The sequence below is a fragment of the Hyla sarda genome, chromosome 5, assembly GCF_029499605.1.
Source record: "Hyla sarda isolate aHylSar1 chromosome 5, aHylSar1.hap1, whole genome shotgun sequence".
NCBI classification, from domain to species: Eukaryota; Metazoa; Chordata; class Amphibia; order Anura; family Hylidae; genus Hyla; species Hyla sarda.
The window spans coordinates 269,936,213-269,961,835 of NC_079193.1; the positions used below are offsets into that span (position 1 = coordinate 269,936,213).

At 42.2% G+C, this 25,623-nt stretch overlaps 1 protein-coding gene across 3 annotated transcripts in view; it reads left to right on the top strand.

Annotated features, from left to right (window-relative positions):
* The window catches only part of RBBP8 (RB binding protein 8, endonuclease), a 106,918-nt gene that overhangs the window by 41,695 nt on the left and 39,600 nt on the right, over nucleotides 1-25,623 (top strand). For all 3 annotated transcript variants that reach the window (XM_056521702.1, XM_056521701.1, XM_056521704.1), the window contains exons 4-8: nucleotides 9,235-9,330; nucleotides 10,179-10,291; nucleotides 16,688-16,763; nucleotides 18,614-18,798; nucleotides 24,321-24,422. In XM_056521702.1, the coding sequence (XP_056377677.1) occupies nucleotides 9,235-9,330; nucleotides 10,179-10,291; nucleotides 16,688-16,763; nucleotides 18,614-18,798; nucleotides 24,321-24,422 (572 nt within the window). The remainder of the gene's footprint in view (nucleotides 1-9,234; nucleotides 9,331-10,178; nucleotides 10,292-16,687; nucleotides 16,764-18,613; nucleotides 18,799-24,320; nucleotides 24,423-25,623) is intronic.

Consider the following 25,623-nt stretch of genomic DNA (forward strand, 5'->3'; position numbering starts at 1 on the left):
TCAGAGTCTGTAGGCTGGCTATATCCTGCCAGGAGGAGTCGACTTTCTTTTTGTTGCCTACTGTCAGCCTCCTGGTGGCAGCAGCATATACCCACGGTCTCTGTGTCCCCCAATGGATCCTCCGAGAGAGAGATTATATGGTAAGCATAAAAATCTACTTTTCCTCTAAATGTAGCGGATGCCCCCTTGTTAAACAGTCCTGAATATAAATAGATCATAGGAGAGGTCTCTGTACTGCCCCCTGATATATTTATACATAGTTATTAGTTGGCCCCTAAGCCGCCTTTTTTCTAAACTAAATAACCCTAATTCTGATAATCTTTCTGGGTACTGTAGTCGTTTCACAGCCCTTTTTGGACCCTAATGTTAGATATAGCTAAAACTTATAGCTTATAGATTTTTATTGATATGCTTTAAAATCAGTAACTTATTCTATTGTGCCTATAATTGTGTGACATGCATTAATAAACCAAAATATCACAACACCTGTAAATGATCATACTAGTCCAAAGTCAATCCTGTCTAATGGGCTACTTAATAGATACCATATGTGGTGAGTACGGAGTCATACGTCGGTCCCCCTGGATAGACAGGCCGACGCGCATCCGTAGTGTACATTCTCTCCTGAAACTAGGTTAGAGGTGAGCAGACAGGTGTAACAGCCTAGATTGCTCTACCAGATCCTATGCAAACTACCAGGTCCAAAGCATACATAAGTGACACATGACAGGAGCTTGTAACTCACCACTGATTTTACAGGTGTACACCTTAGATTATATCACCTCTTGTGCATAAAATTGTGAATGAAAAAAATAAACATTACAATTGTTCCCGTTCCGACGCGTTTCCCCCCATTTGCGGGGTTTCTCAAGGAACTAGTGGGTATAGTCCTATTGATATGGACTGATGTCACAAGGTGAGGCCTCTATAATGATAATGCCAATAGACCTTATTCACTTGTGCATCGCAGATATGTCAGGCGCGTTCCCCGGTAGGTTTAATCTTCCACACGCTTTAATCTTCCAATCTTCTTCGTTTTTTCCTCCTTATTTTTTAAAAATCATAACCCTTTCAATTCTACTTTGTAATGACATCAGTAATTTTACCCAAAAATCTACAGCGAAACGGAAAAAAATCATTTTGCGACAAAATGGAAGAGAAAATGCCATTTTGTAAATTGTGAGGGCTTCTGTTTCTCTGCAGTACATTTTTCATTAAAAATGACACCTTATCTTTATTCTGTAGGTCCATACGATTAAAATGATACCCTACTTATATAGGTATGATTTTTTTTCCGAAGTAATAAAAAAAAAAATCAAAACTACATGCAGGAAAATGTGAAGCAATGAAGTGAGATAAAGTCGGCACTACCACCTTAAGTCCTTGCTGGAGTGTACACAGAACCCTTATGGCAATGATGCACTGCTGCCGCAGCTAATGAGAAAGTCCGTACGATAGGTGCTCAAGTCCCAAGTGACAAGGCTTTTGTAAATCCAGTCAAGTAAGAAAGAAAGGGACGGCTACTCACTCAATTCCACGGTGTCTTTATTCACATCCAAGGGTGCATAGGACAAACAGGCATGTTCACAACTGGAGCGATGTTTCGCGTTTACACGTTTCTTCCGGCTGGAAGAAGCGTGTAAACGCGAAATGTCGCTCCAGTTGTGAATATGCCTGTTTGACCTATGCACCCTTAGATGTGAATAAAGACACCGTGGAATTGAGTGAGTAGCCGTCCCTTTCTTTCTTACTTGTCTGGACATGCAGGAAAATGTATACATTTAAAATTGTCCTCTTCTGACCCCTAATAACTTTTTTTTATTGTTCCATGTACGGGGCGGTATGAGGGCTCATTTTTTGCGCCGTGATCTGAAGTTTTTATTGGTACCATTTTTGTTTTGATTTGACTTTTTGATCGCCTTTTATTCATTTTTTTTTTATGTTATAAAAAGTGACCAAAAATACGCTATTTTGGATTTGGAATTTTTCCGCACTTACGCCATTGACCGGGCAGTTTAATTAACAATATATTTTTAGAGTTCGGACATTTATGCACGCAGCGATACCACATGTTTATTTTTATTTACAATTTTTTTATGGGAAAAGTGGGGGGGGGGGTGATTCAAACTTTTATTAGGTAAGGGGTTAAATGATCTTATCTTTTTTTGTTCACTTTTTTTTTTTTTTGCAGTGTTCTAGCTCCCATAGGGGGCTATAACACTGCATACACTGATCTTTTACACAGATCACTGCAAAGCCATAGCTTTGCATTGATCAGTGTTATAGGCAGTTGATTGATCAAGCCTGGATTTCAGGCTTGCAGCAATCATTCGCTGTTGGGACGCGCAGCAGGCAGGTAAGGCACCCTCCTGTTGCGTCCGAGCTGTCGGGATACTTTTACTTTCACTTTTAGACGTGGCCCTCAACATTGATTAGCCACGGGTCCTGATAACTCTCCCATGCCGCAGCGCTGTATTCATTCACATTGGTTTTCTTTTATTCCTGACCCTTTTATTCCCATAAGGTATCTTACAGAGAGAATTTTAAATATTCTTAAGTCTCCCATTTAGTGTCAGTATTTTTGTTTTTGAGGTCATTATTTCATTTTATATTAAGGGCTCCTCGAGAGGTTCCCTTATTGCAGAACAAGTTATCATGTATTATATTATGATCACTATTCCCTAGGTATTTATTGTTGTTCTGTGATTACAAAATAAATCCTGTAAATTGTCAGAAAGAAAAAGAATGAATAATTGTTACTTGTTTCATATACGCTGCATTTATATAAATCTGGTGATTATAAATGTTAACATTTCACACGGTGGAGTTAGTCGTCGTGTCTGCGAATGATGAATATTATGGGAGCTCTTCACTTGTGACTTAATGCATACCACACCAAATGCCTTAATTATTGTTTGCTAGAGACTCTCGACAAGCGCCCCATTGTAGATACAATAGCTGTATATAGGCATTCTTGTTCTCACTGACCCTTGCTGAATACCTGAGGTTTAATATTTCAGAGCTGATAACCAGTGTGACAATGAATGCCTTATGTTTTTCCAAGCTTTCCCATTGAATCGAATGATCTCTGAGACTGGGTCACAAACCATGATTGCCAATGCAGTTCTTTGCCAAGTTGTCACTCGCTTTACATGAAACAATCTTCAAAACTTATTTTAACATCTAGGACCAATGTTCTTATGTATAGTATTAGCTGTAACATTATTTAGATATATATTATCTAGTCTAACCTAAGTGCTGTAATATTTATTCTTTGGTTTTAAACTATAATTTGGCTTAAATGTAGTTCAACCGAGGACAAAACCCATTAGTAGTAGCTTGGGTTTTGGGGATTTTTCTCACCCAATTCGAAAAGCTGAGTTTCCTTTAACTTTTCTTTGGAATACATTTGCTCACAGAAGGCAGTAGCTAAAATGAAGAACATTTAGTTGCGTATTACATAAACACTTTGTTTTTACAGTAAGGATGCCAGATCCGGGTGGGGGAGGGGTAAACTGGGCTCTCCCTGACCAGCGCTGAACTCCATTTACTTTAATGAGCCGACCAGAGTCAAACGGTGACTCCGGTTGGCTAATTTTTTACCTGTATGCGGTTTTGTGACCGGACCTAAAACCAGTTTGCCCCTCCCCCAGCTGGATCCAGCACCTGTAATGTAAAAAAGAAGTGTGAATGCTGCCCAAAGGACCATTTGGGCCTTAAGGACTCAGCATATTTTATTTTTGCATTTTTGTTTTTCCCTCCTCACCTTCTAAAAATCATAACTTTTTAACCTCTTAAGGACGCAGGGCGTACCTGTACTCCCTGCGCCCGGTCCCGGTATAAAACGCGGGGTAAAGCCGTGACCCCGCGTCACATTGGGTCGGTCCCAGAGGCTAATGACATCCGGGACCCTGGGCTAATAGCGTGCGGCACCGATCGTGGTGCTGCGCGCTATTAACCCTTTAGACGCAGCGTTCAAAGTGAAAGTAAATGCTTCCCTGCAGCTCAGTCGGGCTGATCGGGACCATCGCGGTGAAATCGCAATGTCCTGATCAGCTAGAATGCAAGCAGAGGTCCCCTCACCTGCCTCCGTCGCATCCGATTGGCGATTGATTGCTCCAAGCCTGAAATCCAGGTTTGAGCATTCGGCTGCCAATTACACTGATCTTTGCCATGTTAATGCATGGGGCTGATCTGTGTACGAGATCGGTATGTGGAGTGAAATAGCCACCACAGGGAGCTATAACACTGCAAAAAAAAGTGTAAAAAAAAAAAAATAATAATAAAGGAGTTCTCTGGTGCAAAGTACTCCTGCTCCGTCCTGCCCGGGCTGCAAAAAAAAATAAACAATCTCTCACCTTCCTGGGTTCCCGCAGAGCGCCACTATAGCTGATTGGTCCTCCAGGCCATCTTCTTCATACTTCCTTGTGAACGAAGCGTCACCTGGTGCTCAGCCTATCCCCGTCCGCCGCGATGTTCTGCCTCGGCCCATAATAGGCTGAGCGCCATGTGACGCTTCGTTCACAAGGAAGTATGAAGAAGATCGACCGGAGGACCGATCAGCTGTAGTGGCGCTCCGTGGGGCAGGACGGAGCAGGAGTACTTTGCACCAGAGTACTCCGTTAATAAAGATCATTTAACACCCCATTTAATAAAAAAAAAAAAAAAAAAAACTGTGTAAATAAAAATAAACATATGTGGTATCGCCGCGTGCAGAAATGTCCGAACTATAGCAATATAGCGTTAATTAAACCGCACGGTCAATGCGTACATGCAAAAAAATTCCAAAGTCCAAAATAGCGTATTTTTGGTCACTTTTTATATCGTGAAAAAATGAATAAAAAGCGATCAAAAAGTCCGATCAATGTAAAAATGCTACTGATAAAAACTTTAGATCACGGCACAAAAAAATGAGCCCTCAAACCGGCCCGTAGGCGGAAAAATAAAGTTATAGGGGCAGAAGATGACCATTTTAAATGTATAAATTTTCCTGCATGTAGTTATGATTTTTATTTTTTAGAAGTAATACCCTACCTATGTAGGTTTTGATTTTGTATCATTTTAACCGTATGGACCTACAGAATAAAGCTAAGATGTCATTTTTACCAAAAAATCCACTACGTAGAAATGGAAGCCCCCAAAAGTTACAAAATGCAATTTTTTTCTTCAATTTTGTCATACAATAAAAAAAAAATTCCGCTTGAATATTTTGGTAAAATTACTGTCACTGCAAAGTAGAATTGGTGGTGCAAAAAATAAGCCATAATATGGAATTTTAGGTGCAAAATTGAAAGCGTTATGCTTTTTAGAAGGTGATGAGGAAAAAATGAAAATGGAAAAACCCTGCATCCTTAAATGGTTAATATTTTTATCCACAGACAAGTATCGGGGCTTGTTTTTTGCGTGACCAGTTGTCCTTTGTAATGCCATCACTCATTTTACCATAAAATGTATGGCGCACCGCAGCACCCCAAAAAATACTATTTGTGTGGGTAATCTATAAGAAAACTGCAATTTTGCTAGTTTTGGAAGGTCTTGTTTTCAAACTGTACAATTTATGGTAAAACTAAATTTTCTTAATTCTGTGGGTCAGTACGGTTAAAATGATACCCATGATTACATACTTTTCTATTTTTGTACCGCACATACCCCCATGTGTATAGCAGTGTGCATGTAGTACACACTTGCACTACTATACACATGGGGGTAAGTGCGTACTACATGCACACTGCTATACACATGGTAGTATTTGCAGAGCATTGCATCCTAGTGTCTGTACTACAGTCACAGGGGTGCAATGCTCTGCACATACTACCATGTGTATAGCAGTGTGCATGTAGTACACACTTGCACTACTATAGACATGGGGGTATGTGCAGAGCATTGCACCCTTGTGTCTGTACTACAGACACAAGGGTGCAACACTCTGCATATACCCCTATGTGTATATCGGTAAGCAGTGCACACCGCTTTACCCGTGGGGGTTTGTGCAGAGCATTCCACCCTTGTGTCTGTAGTACAGACACAAGGGTGCAATGCTCTGCTGTTCTGGCACCATAGGGGCTTCCTAAATGCGACATGCCCCCCAAAAAACATCTCAGCAAAATTTGCTTTCCAAAAGCCAAATGTGACTCCTTCTCTTCTGAGCATTGTAGTATGCCCGCAGAGCATTTTACGTTTTAACATGGGGTATTTCCATACTCAAAAGAGATGGGGTTACAAATTTTCTCCCATTACCCTTTGTAAAAATGGTAACTTTGGGGGGGGGGGGGGGGTGAATGCAAATTTTTTTTTCTTCCTCATTTACACATCAGACTTTAACGAAAAGTTGTCCAAACACCTATGGGGTGTTAGGGCTCATTTACGTGCCTTGAGGGGTGTAGTTTCCAAAATAGTATGCCTTGTGGGTGGTTTTTTTTTTTTTTTTCCTATTCTGGCACCATAGGGGCTTCCTAAATGTGACCTGCCCCTCAAAAAACATTTCAGAAAAACTCACTCTCCAAAGTCCCATTGTCGCTCCTTCCCTTCTGAGCCCTCTACTGCACTTTCTGAGCACTTGACATCCACAAATGAGGTATTTCCTTACTTGAGAGAAATTGGGTTACAAATTTTGGGGGCTTTTTCTCCTATTACCCCTTGTAAAAATTCAAAAACTGGGTCTACAAGAACACTCGAGTGTAAAAAATTACACTTTGCTGCTATTCCTGTGAAACACCTAAAGGGTTAACAAACTTTCTGAATGTAATTTTGAATACTTTGAGGGGTGCAGTTTTTATAATGGGTTCATTTATGGGGTATTTCTAGTATGAAGGCTCTTCAAATCCACTTCAAAACTGAACTGGTCTCTGAAAAATTCCGATTTTGAATTTTTTTTGAAAAATGTTAAAATTGCTGCTGAACTTTGAAGCCATCTGGTGTCTTCCAAAAGTAAAAACATGTCAGCTTTATGATGAAAACATAAAGTAGACTTGTTGTATATATGAATCAATATATAGTTTATTTGGAATGTCTATTTTCCTTATAAGCAGAGAGCTTCAAAGTTAGAAAAATGCTTAATTTAAAATTTTTTCATAAAATTTTGGAATTTTTCACCAAGAAATTATGCAAGTATCGATTAAATTTTACCACTACCACAAAGTAGAATATGTCATGAAAAAACAATCTCTGAATCAAATTTATAAGTAAAAGCATCCCAGAGTTATTAATGCATGAAGTGATAGAGGTCAGATTTGAAAGAAATGCTCCCGTCCTTAGGGTCATAATGGGCTCCGTCCCCAATTGAATTAATACCAGGATGACATTACGATTACAATGCAGCCATACCTTTTGGCTGCTGTTTAGCATTCTTGATCAGTCTGTAAAAATATTTTCTTTGGGGTCAGCAACAGTCGGATAGGCGTGGCCAGGGATTTTGCGATGCCCTGCGGTGCCACCCCTATCCCCTGTATGTCAGTGCTTGGACTGCTATGTGATTGACACAGGTCTTCAGTGCATTCACCCCTTATGAGTGTGTGCGTGTGGTGATTTCTCTGGGCAAGCGCCCGCTCGCGCGCTTCTGATGCCTTCCAGCTCGGCGCTCCTGCGCCATGCTAGAGCCAGAGTGTAAACAAGCATTCTGCCTCTAGCAGTGCTCAGGCGTGCCAAGCTGGGGGGCATCCGGAAGTGAGCGCTTACTCAGAGAAATCACTGTGCGCACGTAATCATAAGTATCTGTATGTCAATCACACAGCGTCTCAGCGCTGACGTACAGTGGATAGGCGTGGCAGCTGTGGGGCATTGTTAATCTGACTTGCTGACCCCACAGAATAATTTTTTTTTTCAGGCTGATCAAGAATGCTAAACATCAGACAAAAGTATGGCTGCAGTGTAATTGTAATGAACTTTATTATCCTGGTATTAGTTTGAGTGGTTAAACATTTGTAACCGTTGTGCTTTAAAGGGGTATTCCGCCCCTAGACATCTTATCCCCTATCCAAAGGATAGGGGATAAGATGTCAGATCGCTGCGGTCCCGCTGCTGGGGACCCCTGGGATCCCCGCTGCGGCACCGCGCTATCATTATAGCACAGAGCGAGTTCGCTCTGCACGTAATGATGGGCGGTACAGGAGCCGGAGCATCCTTAAGTCATGGCTCCGCCCCTCGTGATGTCACGGCCCCCCCCCCTTTCAATACAAGTCTATGGGAGGGGGCGTGGCGGTTGTCACGCCCCCTCCCAAAGACTTGCATTAAGGGGACGGGCTGTGATGTCACGAGGGGCGGCGCCATGACGTCACGCTGCTCCGTCCCCCCGTATCGCCCGTCATTACGCACAGAGCGAACTCGCTCTGTGCTGTAATGATAGCGCGGTGCCGCAGCGGGGATCCCGGGGGTCCCCAGCAGCGGGACCGCGGCGATCTGACATCTTATCTCCTATCCTTTGGATAGGGGATAAGATGTCTAGGGGCGGAAAACCCCTTTTAAAGAGGTTGTCTGGCGATTTTATTTATTTTTCCTGTTATGTTTTAAGAAGTCAGGCTGGGTTAACAAGAAAGGAAAAAAGCATTAGTCACCTGTTCGATATCCAATGTTACCGTTCCGACACTTATCAGGTCCCTGCTGATCACCACCTTCTGGTCCCAACTTTGCACAAGGAAATGCTCCCTGAGGCAACCATTTTATGATTTCAAGTTTTGTGCATGGGTGCAATACAAATTAATTGCTGGGTATTGGATTGTTGCTTTGGCAACCCAATTACCCATTGGGCAGTGGCATCTCTTTACACCAAATGTCAGATCGAGTGCTTATAATTTCAGCAAACGATGCAATGGTTGAGCTACACTTAAGGCTGATCTCACATGCTGTAAAACTGATGCATCATTTGCATTCACATTACATCCACAAGTCCTGGTCTGTCCTGCTCATCAGAAACATGGTTGAGATGGGATTTGCAGAGGTGATATGAATGCAAATACATGGCCACATTATGTCTGTAAAACTGGCCTTAGAATAGATGTTTTTTTTTTTTCTTTACAAAATAGTGGTAGTAGTTGAAAACATTTTTAACAATGCAGCCCTCAGTGTTGCCTGATCTTTGACAAGTTGATTTGCATTGTGTCTGTGCATTGTGTAGACTACACTTTGTGAACTGTTTATTCTGTTACCGTCTCCCATTCCCAACATTTCTAACTTTTCCACTTAATACTTATTATACAGTTTGTAAAACCAAATTTACTTAGATACATTTTGTCTCAACAGGGATGCCCAGAGACTTGACGAGTTTTACACTAAAAACCAACAGCTAAGAGAGCAGCAGAAGGTGCTTCATGATACCATCAAAGTTCTTGAAGACCGGTAAGCAAAAAAAAAAAAAAAATAAATTATATATATATATATATATATATATATATATATATATATATATATATATATATATATATATATAATGTGTGTGTGTGTGTGTATTTCATTACTTTTACTGTCATACATTTTATTGTCAGTTTGCTTGGTGCATGCTATCGTGACTTTTTTGATGTTTTGAGTAGAGGGCTGGCAGTGTGTGTTCACGCTAGGAAAGGGTTTTGCATGTGTGATATGCATTGGTTCACTAGCGGAAAAGTATGCTGATGTATACCATGGCATACCTGTGACCAGCTTAACATAGTTTCTGAATGTATGCTTTGATTTTGTGGGACCTGAAAGCATACAAGGCCATGCTTTTAAGTCCAGCAAATTAAAAATATACATTTGGGAAGGTCTTTTGGATTCTGTCATGCTATACATCGTTTTGATGAGAAGACTAGTGCAGCATGCTGCTCTTTTTTTCTTTTCCAGTCTGACAGAACTACTGATGGGTAGACTGAACTGAGCCTCTGACAGTTGTGTGAACAGAGCCTTAGCTGTGTCTTACATCAGGAATCTGACAAGCATGCTAGCTTAGTCAATCAGGAATCTGATAAGCATGCTAGCTTAGTCAATCATTGTGTAACAGGGTACATGCTAGGTATCGTCCGACTATCGCGATTTTGGACATTATCTGTATCGGCAATTACATTGCCGATATGCCGATAATGCCCCGCCCATCACCGCCGTTTTGTGCAGGTATCCTGCACTGGGCTCAATTAGTAGGTACCCTTTAAGGCCAGTCTATTGATCTTCTATGAGAGCTTTCTGTGTTGTTAAGATTTTTCTCTTTCTGTCAGGTTACGAGCTGGGCTTTGTGACCGGTGTGCAGTAACAGAGGAGCATATGAGGAAGAAGCAACAGGAATTTGAGAATATCAGACAACAGAACATGAAACTAATCACAGAACTTAGTGAGAATTATCTTCCCTTTTTTTTTTTTTTTTTTTTAAGTAGATAACCTTATATAGTGTAATATGTACAAAGAACCATCAAAAGGTTTGTCAAACTTGCATAAATATTTGCCTCCTTCATTTGCACATGGAAATTCTGCTTGAATTCCGCTTGATAGATAAAATGACAGAAGGCAACAATTTCCTGACTGAAATTATTCCACGTGAATTCCTCTTGAACTCCTCAGTGTGAACACACCCTTATTTTACCAGAGCTCAGTCCTTTAGTGACTGCCCATATGTGTGTTTACTACAGTCACTATGGGGCTAGCCGCTTGGCATGGGTTTCTCATGCCAGAATCGCGGTAGCTCAGCTGTCAGTATGACATCCGTAGCCCTGCTCTCACTGTCAGGAGTTGAGAAACCTCCATTCCTGGCAGTTATACATGTTACATGTCACTGTGAAAACATGAACTTCATGTAACAGAACTGTGGGAGATATATATCAAAACTTGTCCAGAGGAAAAGTTGCCCAAAGCAACCAATCAGCTCGCTTCTTTTAACAAGGCCTCTGCAAAATGAAAGAAGCGATCTGATTGGTTTCTATGGGCAACTGTTCAACTTTCCTCTGGACAGGTTTTGATAAATCTCCACCTGTGTGTCTTTTTTTACCCTATTAACAGCCTGACGACGCAGTTGCAGTGTGCCAAGGGGTTGCCTTGGCAGCCAGTGATCTTAAAAAAGGCCCCTCCCAGTCTGCAATGGATGCAGCAAAGTACTTACGTAGGATTAGTGAAAAGATGTTAAAAAAAATAAAATAGTTAAATAAAATTATTTTTAAAAAAATACCCTCAACCACACAAAATAATGCATACACTCCCATAAAATCTAAAATAATTTTTTAAAAACCTATATATGTTTTGTATTGCCACGTTCGTAATGACCTGAACTATAACAATATATCGTTCTTTATCCCACACACAGTGAACACTTAAAAACAAAATGTGAAATGACAGTGTTTTGTTGATCAAAAAGTGCTATAAACCTGAAAATGATACCCATAAAAACAGGTTTTTACACAAAAAACAAGCCCCTACTTGAAATGTAAGACACATGTGTTTATTTTTTATTTTTTAAAGTTAAAAAGAATATGCAAAGCAGCTAATCACACCACCTTTACAGGTAGCATTCCCTAAAATCAGCTTTAGCTCCAGTTACAGTCTCAGAAACTGATTGGGTTATAATAAACATGATTGAATGTTGAACAGATTGAACATTTATTCATAGATTTCCAGGAGGAATAATAGATGAACAGCACAATGCAAGATATACCCCAGTGTTATTGGGGGTTTACAGGTGTTTACTAGAACAGACCCTTTATACATAAGTTATATTCATATTTTATCCACTTTTGGACCGTTTTTATACAAAGTGCCAACCTCTATAATATATTTTTTCAGTCGCTCTTCATTTGGGGGACACCTATACTGATGGGTATATTCTCTTGCCACTAGGAGGCGCAGACACTAGGGGAAAAAAAGTTGGCTCCTCCCTGGCAGAATAAACCCGCCCACTGGAAGTGAGGTAATCAGTTTTAGCTAGTGTCAGTAGGAAGCTATTTTTCCAGTAATAGCTGTTTAGTTAGGTTTTTTTTCTCGTTTGTTTCCCTTTTTCAGGTGGGGGTTAAAGAGCATGGCGCTCACTTTCCCCCATATGCGACAAAGGGGCACAGACATCGAGTTATGTACTTGTAACCCCTTCTCTCCAACAGCCAGAGCCTGGAGGTTGTACCCTGGGTCTGGGTCCCCCCACAGCCCCTGATCGCCCAGCTATCTTAGCATGGTATGATACAGCGTGGCCATAAGATCGTTGAAGATGCCTAAGGTGAGTATAAAGGATGGCATCCCCTCTTTCCCCCCTCTCTAAAACGGGACTCAGTCCTTTATTGCTGGGCTTGCTCAGGGTCTCATGGAAGGGCTGTGTGTCTGCATACTAGTACTAGGTCCTGTGGAGGACAGCTGCCGTTTTTTGCAGCGGCTGTCTCCACAGGCGTTCTTTTCCGGCTCACCTCTGAACAGCCTTGCTGTTCCTCCTTTCCGCCAGCTATGTTTTCCCCTTCTGCGGGGGTCGGTAGCGCACTGGGGACTCAGCCAGCGGGAGTTCAGGGTTATGTCGGCATATGGCTGCCCATCTTCTTCCCCTGAGCCAGCACGCAACCAGGAGGCCAGGCAACGCCTCCTCTCCGCTTTTCAGGGGGCTATGGCGGCATGTGGCTCCGCCCTTCTTCTCCCCCTGAGAGTGCGTGCACCAGGAGGCGCCTCCTCCCCAGGTTTGCGCACCCCGTGGATCATTCCTGTGGCTGGCGGGTTACCCGCGGATCTGATCATTGCACCTCCAGCGGTGTCCTCCACCGGCGTCTTGCTACGCCCCTCCTCCATTGCGGGGGTCGGGGGCGCTCCGTTATCTGAGCTTACTACAACCTAGCGGGAGTTGAGCATTCCTTAGTGCTGCCGCTTGAGCATTCCTTAGTGTTGTGAACTTCCTAGCCGTTCTACCTTCGGGGATCATGTGGACATATTCAGCACACAGCACCTTGCTGCCACGCTTCCTTTCAACTACCATACACTTCCCACACCGTGGCGGAAGTTCAGGTAACCACTGCCAAGGCGTAGTTCCGAGTGGGTCTTCCCATGTTGCTCCATAAGCCCTATACAATGCATTACATGCTGGTTTGCGGGGTTCTCTACTTACGAGGTCCCTCTCTTCATGCCTGCCGCTCTCACGGCTTAAGGCTGGTAACCCATTTTTAGTGTGTGGTTCTGAATGTGGGGCCCAATATGACCATGGTCCCTATGCCAGATAGCCAGACTGTGTCTGCATGGCTTTCTAATCCACCAGGTCACCTCCCCCATTGCTGCCGCTCCCGCGACTGTAGTCCGGTGACTACTTCCATGTGAAGTTCCACAAAGTGTGTGGGTTTATTGGATTTTTATACCTGTAAGCCAGACTGTCTGCATGTTTCCTGCCACACATACATCCTTCATCTCTTGCATCTGAGACAGCAGTCCTGGTGTGTGGCACCATTAGGAGATGGGGTGTGGGCATTTTCCTGCAGGTTCCAGGGTATTTCACAGCAACAGCAGCACACTCTGTTCCCTTTTCTCAGAGTGCCTGCCATGTTGGTCTGCTAAGGGCATGGTTGTGAAACACCATAGGGTGCTGAGTCTGTCTTCCATACTGCCAGACTTTTGGATGTCTGCGGTTCCTTTGTGTCTGCAGTCTTGGCACCCCGCTACTATTGTGAGGTAACCATGTCTGTGTCCCTATGTATGCTTTATGTCCTCTGCACGTGTGGAGCCCACCCTCCCTTCTGTCAGTGGGGTGTGCCTCGGGCCTTCCTGTGATCTTCTTTTAAAGGCCTGCAGCTGTTGAGCACCTCTGTTCTTGCATGGCGCCTGCTGTGGCTACACAGTCAGGTCAGCCCCCTCCCCTATGCCTCCAGTCTTCTTTCCTAGGTTCCGTTGCATGGTGGCTCAGGTAGAGCTGGGCGATATGACCAAAAATGTGTACACTGCAGTGTCTGGCCTACTTGACAATTCTCCTTCCACAGTGGGTACAGGAATCCGGAGCTTGGTATGGTTGGTGCCTGAGTTTCCTCCCGCCCACCCCGTTTTCCCCTCCACTAGAGGGGCTTTTCGCTGAGCGCTATCTTCTGCCTAGATGGAGTGATCTCTCTCTCTTCCCACTATATTGGCTGGGCCTTTTTTTTTTTTTTTGGGGGGGGGGGGAGGGGGGTTTATCTACTGCTGCTCATGCAGCCTTGGCGCTCTCCTCTGTTGGAGGAGTTTACGCAATCATGTATTGCTCAGCGACAGCCAGTCTAGCCACTGTTTGTTGTTTGGGTCCTGCCATTGCTCTCCTCCTCCCTCGGCGCAATCACCCTGGAAGGGTGTGTTCATCCTTCCCTTGTCAGTGTCTGTTGTGCTACACTGACAAAACAGTCTTCTAGAGTGACCTTCCTGTGCCCAATCCCTGCTGGGTTTTCCCTTCATTCCTGTCCTGTTGCTTCTGAGTGCTTTGGTCTGCACGGACCGCTGGGGTCCAACTTCGGTTAGACTCCTTGTCTTGGACACTATCCTAGACTGCTGTGGCATGTCTTCTCTTTTTTAGGTCAGCCATCCTTGTTCTTTGGGCCTTAGTGATGGTTGAGGTCTCGGGCATGTGTAGCTCTCCTGCCCAGACTTCTCCTTGATCCCATTGTGGGGCGGTCTTTTTTTAACGCACTTCTTCTTGTCTCCTGGAGCGTTTCTTGGCCATTGAGTTTACGTACCCTTCATGTGTGAGTCTTCCAGGAGACGCAGGAACCTCCGATTCCCATGTCAGTTGCTCTAGGTTCCAGATGCTCCTTTTCAGGGTCTTCTGCTCCTTTTTGGCCATTTTACCTTCCGTGTACATCTTCCAAGTGACTCAGGAACCTCCAGTTCCCATATCTGTCTCGCCGGTGTTCCAGGATGCTCCTTTTCAGGGTGTTCCGTTCCTTTTTTGGCTGTTATTACTTTCCGTCTCCTCCTTTTAAGGTGCATGTACTCCCGAGATGGAGGGCGCTCTGGTCATCTAGATTACATCAGTCAGGCTGATTTTGCCTTCCGGGTGCTCTTGGCGGGCCCCTGGGTCGGGGGATTTTGGTCTCCAGATGTTAAGGTCATCGATTTTATGCACCAGGCCTCTCTGGAGACGGTTTCTGTCTTTCTTTTTTACAGTGGTTTTCTGGTCTCTACCTTATGTGCTCTCCTTCTGCTCAGGCATACGCTGCTCTCCCTGGCGCCTTTCTGCCATGTTCTCTTGAATCGGTCAACCCTGGATAGGGTTCTCTTGTTGTGCCCTTTTTTCCATTTTTGTTTCCCAGCTGGGCTAGCCCTCTGTCTGGTTCTGTGTTCCTTGGGGTTGATTTCCTACTTCCTTTCAGGATGGTTCTGGCCCATTTGGCTTCCTAGTTGACTTTTTCTTGGCTCTCTATATGGACCGTAGGTTTAGTCTCTGCAAAGGACGGTCCATTCGTTTGGCATCCTAGTCCATCTCCATGGATGGGGGATCTTCTGGGAGCTTAGTTTCTGGGCCTTGGTTGTCTCTGGCCTGGGGTCTCGTCCGCAGATCTTACAGATGAGTGGGTTCAGTCTCTGGACTGATTCCCTTTCTCTAGTGGTTATTTCCACCCTAAGGGACTGCTTTGGTATGTCCCATCAGTATAGGTGTCCCCCAATAAAGAGCGACCAAGAAAAGGAGATTTTTTTTTTTTACTCACCGTAAAATCTCTTTCTCGTAGCCTTCATTGGGGGGGGGGGGGCACAACACCCACCCATATCTTCATTTTGTTGTCCGGATGATCTTTTCTGGCTCTTTATCCGTGATTCTTTTCCAGGGTCATTCGGACATATGTCTTTGGCTTCTCCTACTGCTTTGTGACAAAACTGATTACGTCACTTCAAGTGGGCGGGTATATCCTGACAGGGAGGAGCTGACTTTTTTTCTTAGTGTCAGCACCTCCAAGTGGCAAGAGCATATACCCATCAGTATAGGTGTCCCCAATGAAGGCTACGAGAGAGAGATTTTATGGTAAGTACAAAAAAATCTCCTTTTTTGTTCTATGGGAACTTGACACCTACACGCTGATAATCTTGCGGTGCACAGAAGTTGTGCCCATGTGGTTGGAGGACAGCTGTGGTCAACTCCTCCTGCCACACCAACTTAACCCGTCTACCTTCCACATAGTTTGATCCTCAACCACAATATATAAAATTGCTTAGTAATTCTTTGTTTCCAGAAATGCAGTTTTATTTTCTTCAGGATTTTTTCACATCTCCTGACTTGAATGTTGAGCATATGCACTGAGGATAACTGGAACTTGTCATATTAAAGTTGCAGTCCAGTCTAAAGGCATTGTTATACAGCAGGCATTATGTTATACAGCAGGCGGAGCTGAACTGATTAATATATAGTTTTTAGGGAAAAGTTCCTGGATGTCTTGTCATTTATTTATGTAAATCTCTGATCATTCTTGGCTAAGTAGACAAGATGGCAGTGCTACTCAGTAAATGACCGCTCTCCATAAATGCACAAGGGCCCTGTGATTCCCTATACTTATACAATTTTAATTGTTAATAAATCTTAATTATCAGTAGATTATTTGTTCCATATTGTGTTCTTTATTCATACCTCACCTGAGTACCAAAAGATTATTTTGATTTTGCTATATATTTTTAATCACCTGGGATATAGGTGACAAGTTGGCTTGCCCGGTGGGACTATCTTTTCCAGAAAGAGAGCCTCTTCAACCCATATTTGTAGACTGGATTGTTAAAGTGACAGGTTCTTTTTAAAAGCTATTACTAAGTTCTCCATGTTAATTTCTTACTACAGTGGATGAGAAGAACACATTGCAGGATGAAAATAAAAGGCTTTCAAAACAACTTGAGCACACGCAGAACGCGGCTGAGTAAGTACTTTGTTCCAGTGATACACTCAAGCATACAGATAGGATTATATACTAATCTGGTTTACCATATACTAATCTTATCTAAACCATACCATCTGAGAACTTTATCATGTTTTCTGCCAATTTTTTTTATTTTTTTTATAATAATATCTATCCAATGATGCCATCAAATCTCTAAAAATCCAGATGCCTGTAAACACTAGAGCCATGACATCAACAAATTACATCATTATGGTCTAGGGGTGATTAATCCTTCAGTAGAAAACACCTTATATGTGGCAATTAGAGATGAGCGAAGTTACAGTGATTCGATTTGCCATGATCCTCGCGGCCCGGCAGTTGCTGACTTTAGCCTGTATAAATTAGTTCGGCTTTAAGGTGCTCCGGTGGGCTGGAAAAGGTGGATGCAGTCCTAGGAGAGTCTGGGAGAGCCGCGAGGTTCCTGACGAATCAAATGAATGTAACTTCGCTCATCTCTAGTGGCAATCACAGACTTTATATTCTTTCTGCTACAAACAGTGGTTACATATCACCTTCCTGGGGTAATTGGAAGGTTGTACAGAGGGAGAAATGACCATAAAGGTTGGTATACACATTTGACTTTCCCAGGAGCAGATTTCTGAAGATAGGATTGAGCATGTTTGATTTTAAAATGACCAATCCTTTGTGCTAAAGGTGTCTGTCAATTATCTTTCCCCCTCTCCCTATTGAGAACAAATTCACTATTCTCTAAGCATGCCTGTGTATAGAAGGAACATCTAAGATGTTAGCCATAATGTATAAAACACAGTTTTACCTACACTTTTTCACCCAATCATTCTCCAAAGTATATCTGCACAGGGGCTGTATGAACCAAACCATAGGATGTTTTTTAACCAATGCTCTGTGTGTCTGTGGTTTCAGACTACACACAAACTGTAATCTGATCCTACAGTTGTGTGCTAGGATAATATTACATGGGCAAGCACCAATCAAGTAGAACAGCGCTCATTTAAGGAGCCCATGATTACATCATTTGATCTTGCGGGTAGGGCTGCATGACCAATTGCTGGACCATTTGTGTCGGCTTCACATCTTCAATTTACGGGGAGAGGTGTGGTTGGCGAACGGTGGTTTTTAAGCCTTCTAAGATGTAATCAGCTGACGATTGGGCACGTTCAATGGCTGATCGCTAGGCCTGTTACACAAGGCAATATTGGCTTATTTAGCAGATAGTTGCTCCATGTAAATGGACCTTTACTTTCTTCCATCTGCACCCTTTTTTGCTTTGTCCAGAGCTTCATTGAAGAATTATGTATTCCAAAAGGACTAGATCAATGAGACATCTAATGGATTTTCATGAGCAATAGTTTTCATTGTGATACTTGGAATATGGCAAGCTTACAGCATTCATTAAAGGGGTTGTCCAGTGAAAATTATCTTATCCCCTATCCACAGGTTAGGGTATAAGTATCTAATCCTGTGGGATCTGACTATTGGGATCCCCCATCCCCCTTCCCTCGATATTTCCATAACAGTACACTCTCCATTCACTATTATAGGAACACCAGAGATATCAGGATTTAAAACACGAACATCTCTGACGCACCCATACAAATGAAGGGAACGTGCGCCATCTACTGTTAGGGTTCCATTCCATAGATCACAGGGGGTCTGACCCCGGGACCCCTGCTCATGTAGATAGGGGATACGATTATTTTCACTGGACAACCCCCTGAATTAAAGATGATACTCTTTCCCTACTTGTTGTTAAATGCTCTTATTATAATAATCTAAAAGATCACAAAAACATGTAAAAGTAAAATGTTAATGATGTACAGTTTATTAGACGAATATTCTTTAATATTCAGGTCAATGAAAAAGATACATGAAGACATTGTGGAAGTTGATGGTGATGATGGTATAATCCCTGATTCACCGGTCAGTTCTTTTCCACAAAATATGGTCAGCAAGATGCGCAGAAGGAAAGCAAACAAACATGTGCGGTATACAGAACACACACAGGATGAATCCAGTACAACTGCATGTGTAAATAGTAAGTGAAATGCGTCTGTCCTATAGAGTATTTGTCATGGCATATCTCTGGTGTATATGCAATGAAAGGAGATACAGATGCTGACACTGGTGAATGCTGTTAGTGGTGAACAAAGGGTGCTTGACAAGTGCAGCAATAGGGCAGCAACTCCTGCAATGTTAGACTATAGAGAAAAGGCAATCTCAACAAAGCAAAAAGAAGAAAGCACGGGGGCACTCGCGGTACTTCGGTCAAAGCAGGCTTCTTTATTCAGGTAGCGGCTGAACACATGTTCTGGCGGGGTGCCAGGAGCGAGCGTGTGGGACGATAGCTATTTCGTGCCGATCCCGGCACTTCCTCGGGTCACATGTGTTCAGCCGCTACCTGAATAAAGAAGCCTGCTTTGACCAAAGTACCGTGAGTGCCCCTGTGCTTTCTTCTTTTTGCTCTCTGGTGTATATGCTGAGGAATATCTTAATGTATGTGCCAAATATTGAGACCCTATTGATTCTTGTTTTTAATATCCAAATATATAGCAAAAGAATACTCTCTTGACATGGCTCTGGTCCATAAAAGTATAGGGATATGTTTGGCATTTACACTTGAAGCACAAGCATCGTGTGAGCAAAGCTAACTTGAAAGTTTACTTAAAGGTGATCTGCAGCCATAGACACTTATCCCCTATCCTTGGACACAAAGGTCCTTTTGGACAGAATATCGCAATATACATTTCTATTTTTGTGTCTACATTACTGCCATAATATCAGAATCCTCTATTCACAACATTGTATACCAAAAAGCATTCCATACAAATATCAATTTTATTGCATATAAAATCTTTTATATAAAATATTACAGGCAGGAATACCTATATAATGCAGAGCCAGAAAACACAATAAAAATCTTACTATTTGTAATTAACATGCAGAGTTGGAATAAACCACAATGTGCAAAAAAAAGGTGGATATTTATGTCCCACCAATACCATAATATATACCCTTATGTAAACTGTGTATTTCTCATGAGCCTATATTGTCTCCATAAGCCCAATTCTTGTAATGAAGATTGGGTAATATATAATAGTAAACATATAAACTAGTATTGCAACATCCAACTTGCTAGATAATTGGGGTCTTACCCATAATGGATCTGTGTTCACTCGCTACTCCTACCGCTGTTTCGGCTCCTGCCTCAGTGAGGTCGATGAGACTTGGATTAGCTGCGCAGAGCCGCTGTAATGTTCGGTCCACGTACAGGAGATCGCGGGGGGTCCAAGCAGACGGATCCCCCCCCCCCCGCTGTGATCAGACACTTATTATAAGGATAAGTGTCTATGGCTGCAGTACTACTTTAAGGGGGAGGGGGGTGTCACACGTGCCATATTTTGCTGCATATTTGCTGCTGTATATTTTCCTACATCAGTCAATGGGTAGCAAAATACACAGCTCATTTTTCTACCCATTGACTTCAATGGGTAGGAAAGAAAGCCGCAGCATATATGCGAAAAAATACGGCACGTGACCCTACCCTAAAAGTGCCCAAAAAGTCACTCCACGAATGAATGATCGTGCCCTAACAGATAGCTGTTTGTTTTTTTAACTATAGGGTCCTGATATTTTGTCAGTAATATTCCATTGTAACTTTACAAGTATTGAGTTTTTTTATTTTTTTTTCGTATGTTCCCAGATTGGAAGGTAATGATTAACCCCTTAAGGACTCAGGGTTTTTCCGTTTTTGCACTCTCGGTTTTTCCTCCTTACCTTTTAAAAATCATACCCCTTTCAATTTTCCACCTAAAAATCCATATTATGGCTTATTTTTTGCGTCGCCAATTCTACTTTGCAGTGACATTAGTCATTTTACCCAAAAATGCACGGCGAAACGGAAAAAAAAAAATCATTGTGCGACAAAATCGAAAAAAAAATGCCATTTTGTAGCTTTTGGGGGCAGTGCATATTTCGGTAAAAATTTTCTGCGCAGTGCATATTTCGGTAAAAATTACACCTTATCATTATTCTGTAGGTCCATACGGTTAAAATGATACCCTACTTATATAGGTTTGATTTTGTCGGACTTCTGGAAAAAATCATAACTACATGCAGGAAAATGTATACGTTTAAAAATGTCATCTTCTGACCCCTATAACTTTTTATTTTTCCACGTACAGGGCGGTATGAGGACTCATTTTTTGCGCCGTGATCTGAAGTTTTTATCGGTATGATTTTTGTTTTGATCGGACTTTTTGATCACTTTTTATTCATTTTTTAATGGTATAAAAAGTGACCAAAATACGCTTTTTTGGACTTTGAAATTTTTTTGCGCGTACGCCATTGACCGTGCGGTTTAATTAATTATATATTTTTATAGTTCGGACATTTACGCACGCGGCGATACCACATATGTTTATTTTTTTTTTTACACTGTTTAATTTTTTTTATGGGAAAAGGGGGGTGATTCAAACTTTTATTAGGGAAGGGGTTAAATGACCTTTATTAACACTTTTTTTTTTAAAAATTTTTTGCAGTGTTATAGGTCCCATAGGGACCTATAACACTGCACACACTGATCTTTTACACACATCACAGGCGTGTATTAACGCGCCTGTGATCAGTGTTATCGGCGCTTGACTGCTCCTGCCTGGATCTCAGGCACGGAGCAGTCATTCGTCGATCGGACACATAGGAGGCAGGTAAGGGCCCTCCCAGTGTCCGGTCAGCTGTTCGGGATGCCGCGATTTCACCGCGGCGGTCCCGAACAGCCCGACTGAGCAGCCGGGTCACTTTCACTTTAGAAGCGGCGGTCAGCTTTGACCGCCGCTTCTAAAGGGTTAATACCGCATATCTCGGCGATGTGTGGTATTAGCCGCGGGTCCCGGCCGTTGATGAGCGCCGGAACCAACGCGATATGATGCGGGATCGCGGCGCGATCCCGCTTCATATCGCGGGAGCCGGCGCAGGACGTAAATATACGTCCTGCGTCGTTAAGGGGTTAAACACAGGGACAGCTAGAGCATGTTAGTCACCATAGATTCTCAGTAGGTGACTAGTTAAGCTTAAAATTAAAACACACTACTGCTGGATTACTACTGGAAATGCAGCAGAATCCCAGCATAATTTGTGCTCCGACACATGACTGATGTCATTACAAAGTAGAATTGGTGGCGCAAATAAAAAGCCATCATATTGAAAGGGTTATGATTTTTAAAATGTAAGGAAGGAAAAACGAAAGTGGAAAAACGCTCGGTCCTTAAGGGGTTAAGATGTATGTAACCTGATTTATGCTAAACTTGTGAAACTGGACTTCTAGAATGGTTTAAGCATTTAATAAACTTGTGTAGAAGAATAGCTTTCACACGCTATGCAAATAAGTGAGACATTTAGATTCTTGTAAATATGATCGCTTGCCCAATGCAAATAAAATCTAAAAATACTTTTAGAATTTGCCTGTAATAAAAGTATGTGGAATTTTGGAAGGAAAGTTAAAAATAAACACAGAATTTTATGTGAATTGTAAATTATTAGAGGTTTATACATTGATTGATATAAAACAAGTTCAGTGCAATAATACTGTTATGTTGGTACAGTTTCGTTAACATTTAGTACATCTTCATACAAAACTAGGGATATTTTAACACTGAGTAGGAGTGCAGGTATGTTTTTTTTCTGAATATACCAATTACTGATGCTATTTTTTTAAATGCCCTGTTAACCTAAATGTAATCAATATAGAGAAAAGGATCCACGGCACCAAGTATTCTCATGCAAATAAAATCTTCTTTTATTCAAACATTGAGGGACATACGGAAAGGTGGGACAGGGCACCTAAATGTAGTCTAGACTTTGTGAAGACCCTTACTGACCTTTAGTAAATGGTAGGGAATCCCCCCTCTATAACATAGAAACCCTCCTATTAGGTAGAATCCTCAGTAAGTTGGTAGGGAATTGCCCCTATCAGGTTGAAGCCCCGGAAGGTAGGTTAGGAAACCCCCTATTAGGAAGAAGCCACCAGAAGATTGCTAGGGAACCCCCACTAGTTAGGGAATCCTGCTGTTAGGTTGAAGCCCTAGGTAGAGAAAACTTCCCTTTTAGGTAGAAGCTTCCAAGAGTTGGTTGGTAAGGTAGGTAGGGAAAACTAGTAATTGGTTTTGGAGCCCCGGAACCATTGTATGTTGAGTACATATCTTGGTTCCAGGATGACCATTGTATGTTTAGTGTATGGGGAGTGTTTAACAAACCAGAGTGCCTCCAGCTGTTGCATAACTACTGTTATGGATGGGTTAATGTGGGGCCTTAAACTGTGAGGGACTACCGCTGTGCTATTTTGCCGAGTGTCGGCATAAGCAAATTCACACCAGACAGTGTTGGCATAAATTCCCTCCTCGATACTGACTCCAGGGAGTTCTGTTTATTATCTGGAAATCACATTAGTTTTTACAATCTGACAAAAAGGGGAGGGTAAAACTATGCATCAAATCATCGTGTTATATGCTGATTGGTCATTTGAGCATGACGTAGCATAAGTCATTTATGTTGCAAGGTCTCTAGCTTGAGATTTTTCCATCCTTCCACAAAGCCCAATGTTTAGACTTCTTGTATCCACAGACTCCATCTCAAGGTTCTAGTCTTAATTACGGGCAAAGAGAAAGCTGAAATGTTTTGAATTAAGGAAAGCAAAGTTCTTCTGCAATATTTAGCAATAGCATATAGGATTTAATAAAGGCATAGAAGTATAGATATAGTGATCAATATATCAGAATATTATAGACTCAACACTACAACTACCAGCATGCCTGTACAGCCATTGACTGTCTGAACATTCTGGGAGTTGTAGTTTTGCAACTGCTGGAGGCACACTGGTTGAGAAACATTGATGTATGGGGTGTATTGTGTGTACTTCGATGTGACATCACCTACAGTACTGTACTATACTGTAAATACCTGCAGGGGGGACAGAATGTCCTCCATTGTGATCCTGAATACTACAGCCACACAGGAAGGGCAGGGCAGCCAGCAGCCCATTGTATCCCTGCAGCAAAATGGGGTGGTGGGGCTTGCACAAAGCTCATGGAGCTCACAGTGGAGGACTTCACCAAGCCCTGAGCACAGGGCTGGCTGACTACAGGGGACACATGAGTAACCAGAACGGGGCACATTAAACGGCTATCTGGTGGCTGCTGGAGCAGTCAGCGCTGCCGGATAGCAGTTTTCGCGATGGCCCCAACCCACAGAAGCATCGTATGTTGATGCTGCCTTCAACATACGATGGGCTCTGAGAGACCTAGTATGTTGAAACGATCGTATGTTGGGGGACCGCTGTACATATACTTCCACTATTTTGAGCCTTACTTTGATTCTTTTGGGAAGTATTTTTACTAAAACCAGGAGTAGATCCAAAACACAGAAAACAGTCCACTCCTGGTTTTGGTAAAAATGCTGACCAAAACGAAGCCCAAAATACTATTTGTGAATGCAGCCTAAGTGTATCGAGGCAGACAGGTTACACTAATAGACATAATTCACTAATGCAATTAACCTATATTGCAGGCTCTGGACCAAGATTATTTACTTCCACCCAGGTAAATACAGGAAAAGGAGAGGCCATCTTGGTTGCTGACACTTGTGCATTGCAGTTATCCCCTCTTCCTAGTAAGTATTAAACTGTCATTTTTATGATAATAGGGTAGGATACTAGTGTGGCCAGACAGAAGCATTTTGTACTGATTCTGGAATACTTTCTGACTTCATAATAAACATTTCATCATATTGACTTGTACCTTTTCTTGTTTTACTGCCTTATACTTTATACAGTATATATATTTTTGAGGTTCTAATACATAATGTTTTCCAAACTCACCCAAAATAAATGTCTTTTTAAATGTTTATTTCTCAGGCTTCTGCCATATTTTGCATATGTTACAATGGCTTTATATGATTATTTAATGTAGCAATAAGGACAAAACTGATTTGCAGCATTATTTCTACTGCAACAGTCAACTCAAAGTCAACATCAAAGTCACTCAAACTCAACATCAAGTGGAATTTCAGGTTCACATCTTGTCTTCTGCCAAGCTTCGAGCTATATGCTGGCAACCTGTCAAAAAGGGATACCAACACAGCCTTATTGCTGACAGGGCCATTGACTTGAACGGGCAAAATGTAGTTATAAAAAGCAAGATAATCAATCAGCTCACCAGAATGCCAGGTGATCAACAGGCGCACGGGCATCCACCAGTACTGTGGTTGAATATTCCACCCTTGTGAAAGAATACTTATATGTTCGTCTTTTAGGAAATGTTTATTTCCGTTTGTACCAGACCTGTATTGGATAGGCCTATACATTGATGATATAATCATTATATGGAGAGATGATCATGCGTCCTTCAACAGTTTCTTCATCACATGAATCACAATGACCTGAATCTACAATTCATGTCTTACTTTGGAGTTATAGCTAAAAGAGCCCCTTAGTCTTGGAAATGTTATTGTCACCATGGAAATTTTACAGTACTATGCCAAAGAACACTTAACTGGCCTGCATGGGTAATTTTAAGTGTGGTAGAATACTCTGTATAACCTACTCAGTGGTTAAACAAAGACGTTTGAATCCTATGCCATGGGTAAAGTATATAAATAGAAGATTTATTTTCAATTTTAATACGAAATGTGTGGGATATTACCACCTTGATGCGGAACGCCGTCTTTAAACGACGTAGTGGCAAGACAGGGGTATCAAGCGAGCTCAGGAGCTGAGCCAGCTTTATACCCCCTTGGTTGGGCCTGTGGCCAATGCCAGACATTGCCGATCAGGCTGATATCCGGCATTAACCCTTTAGACACGGCATCTAAA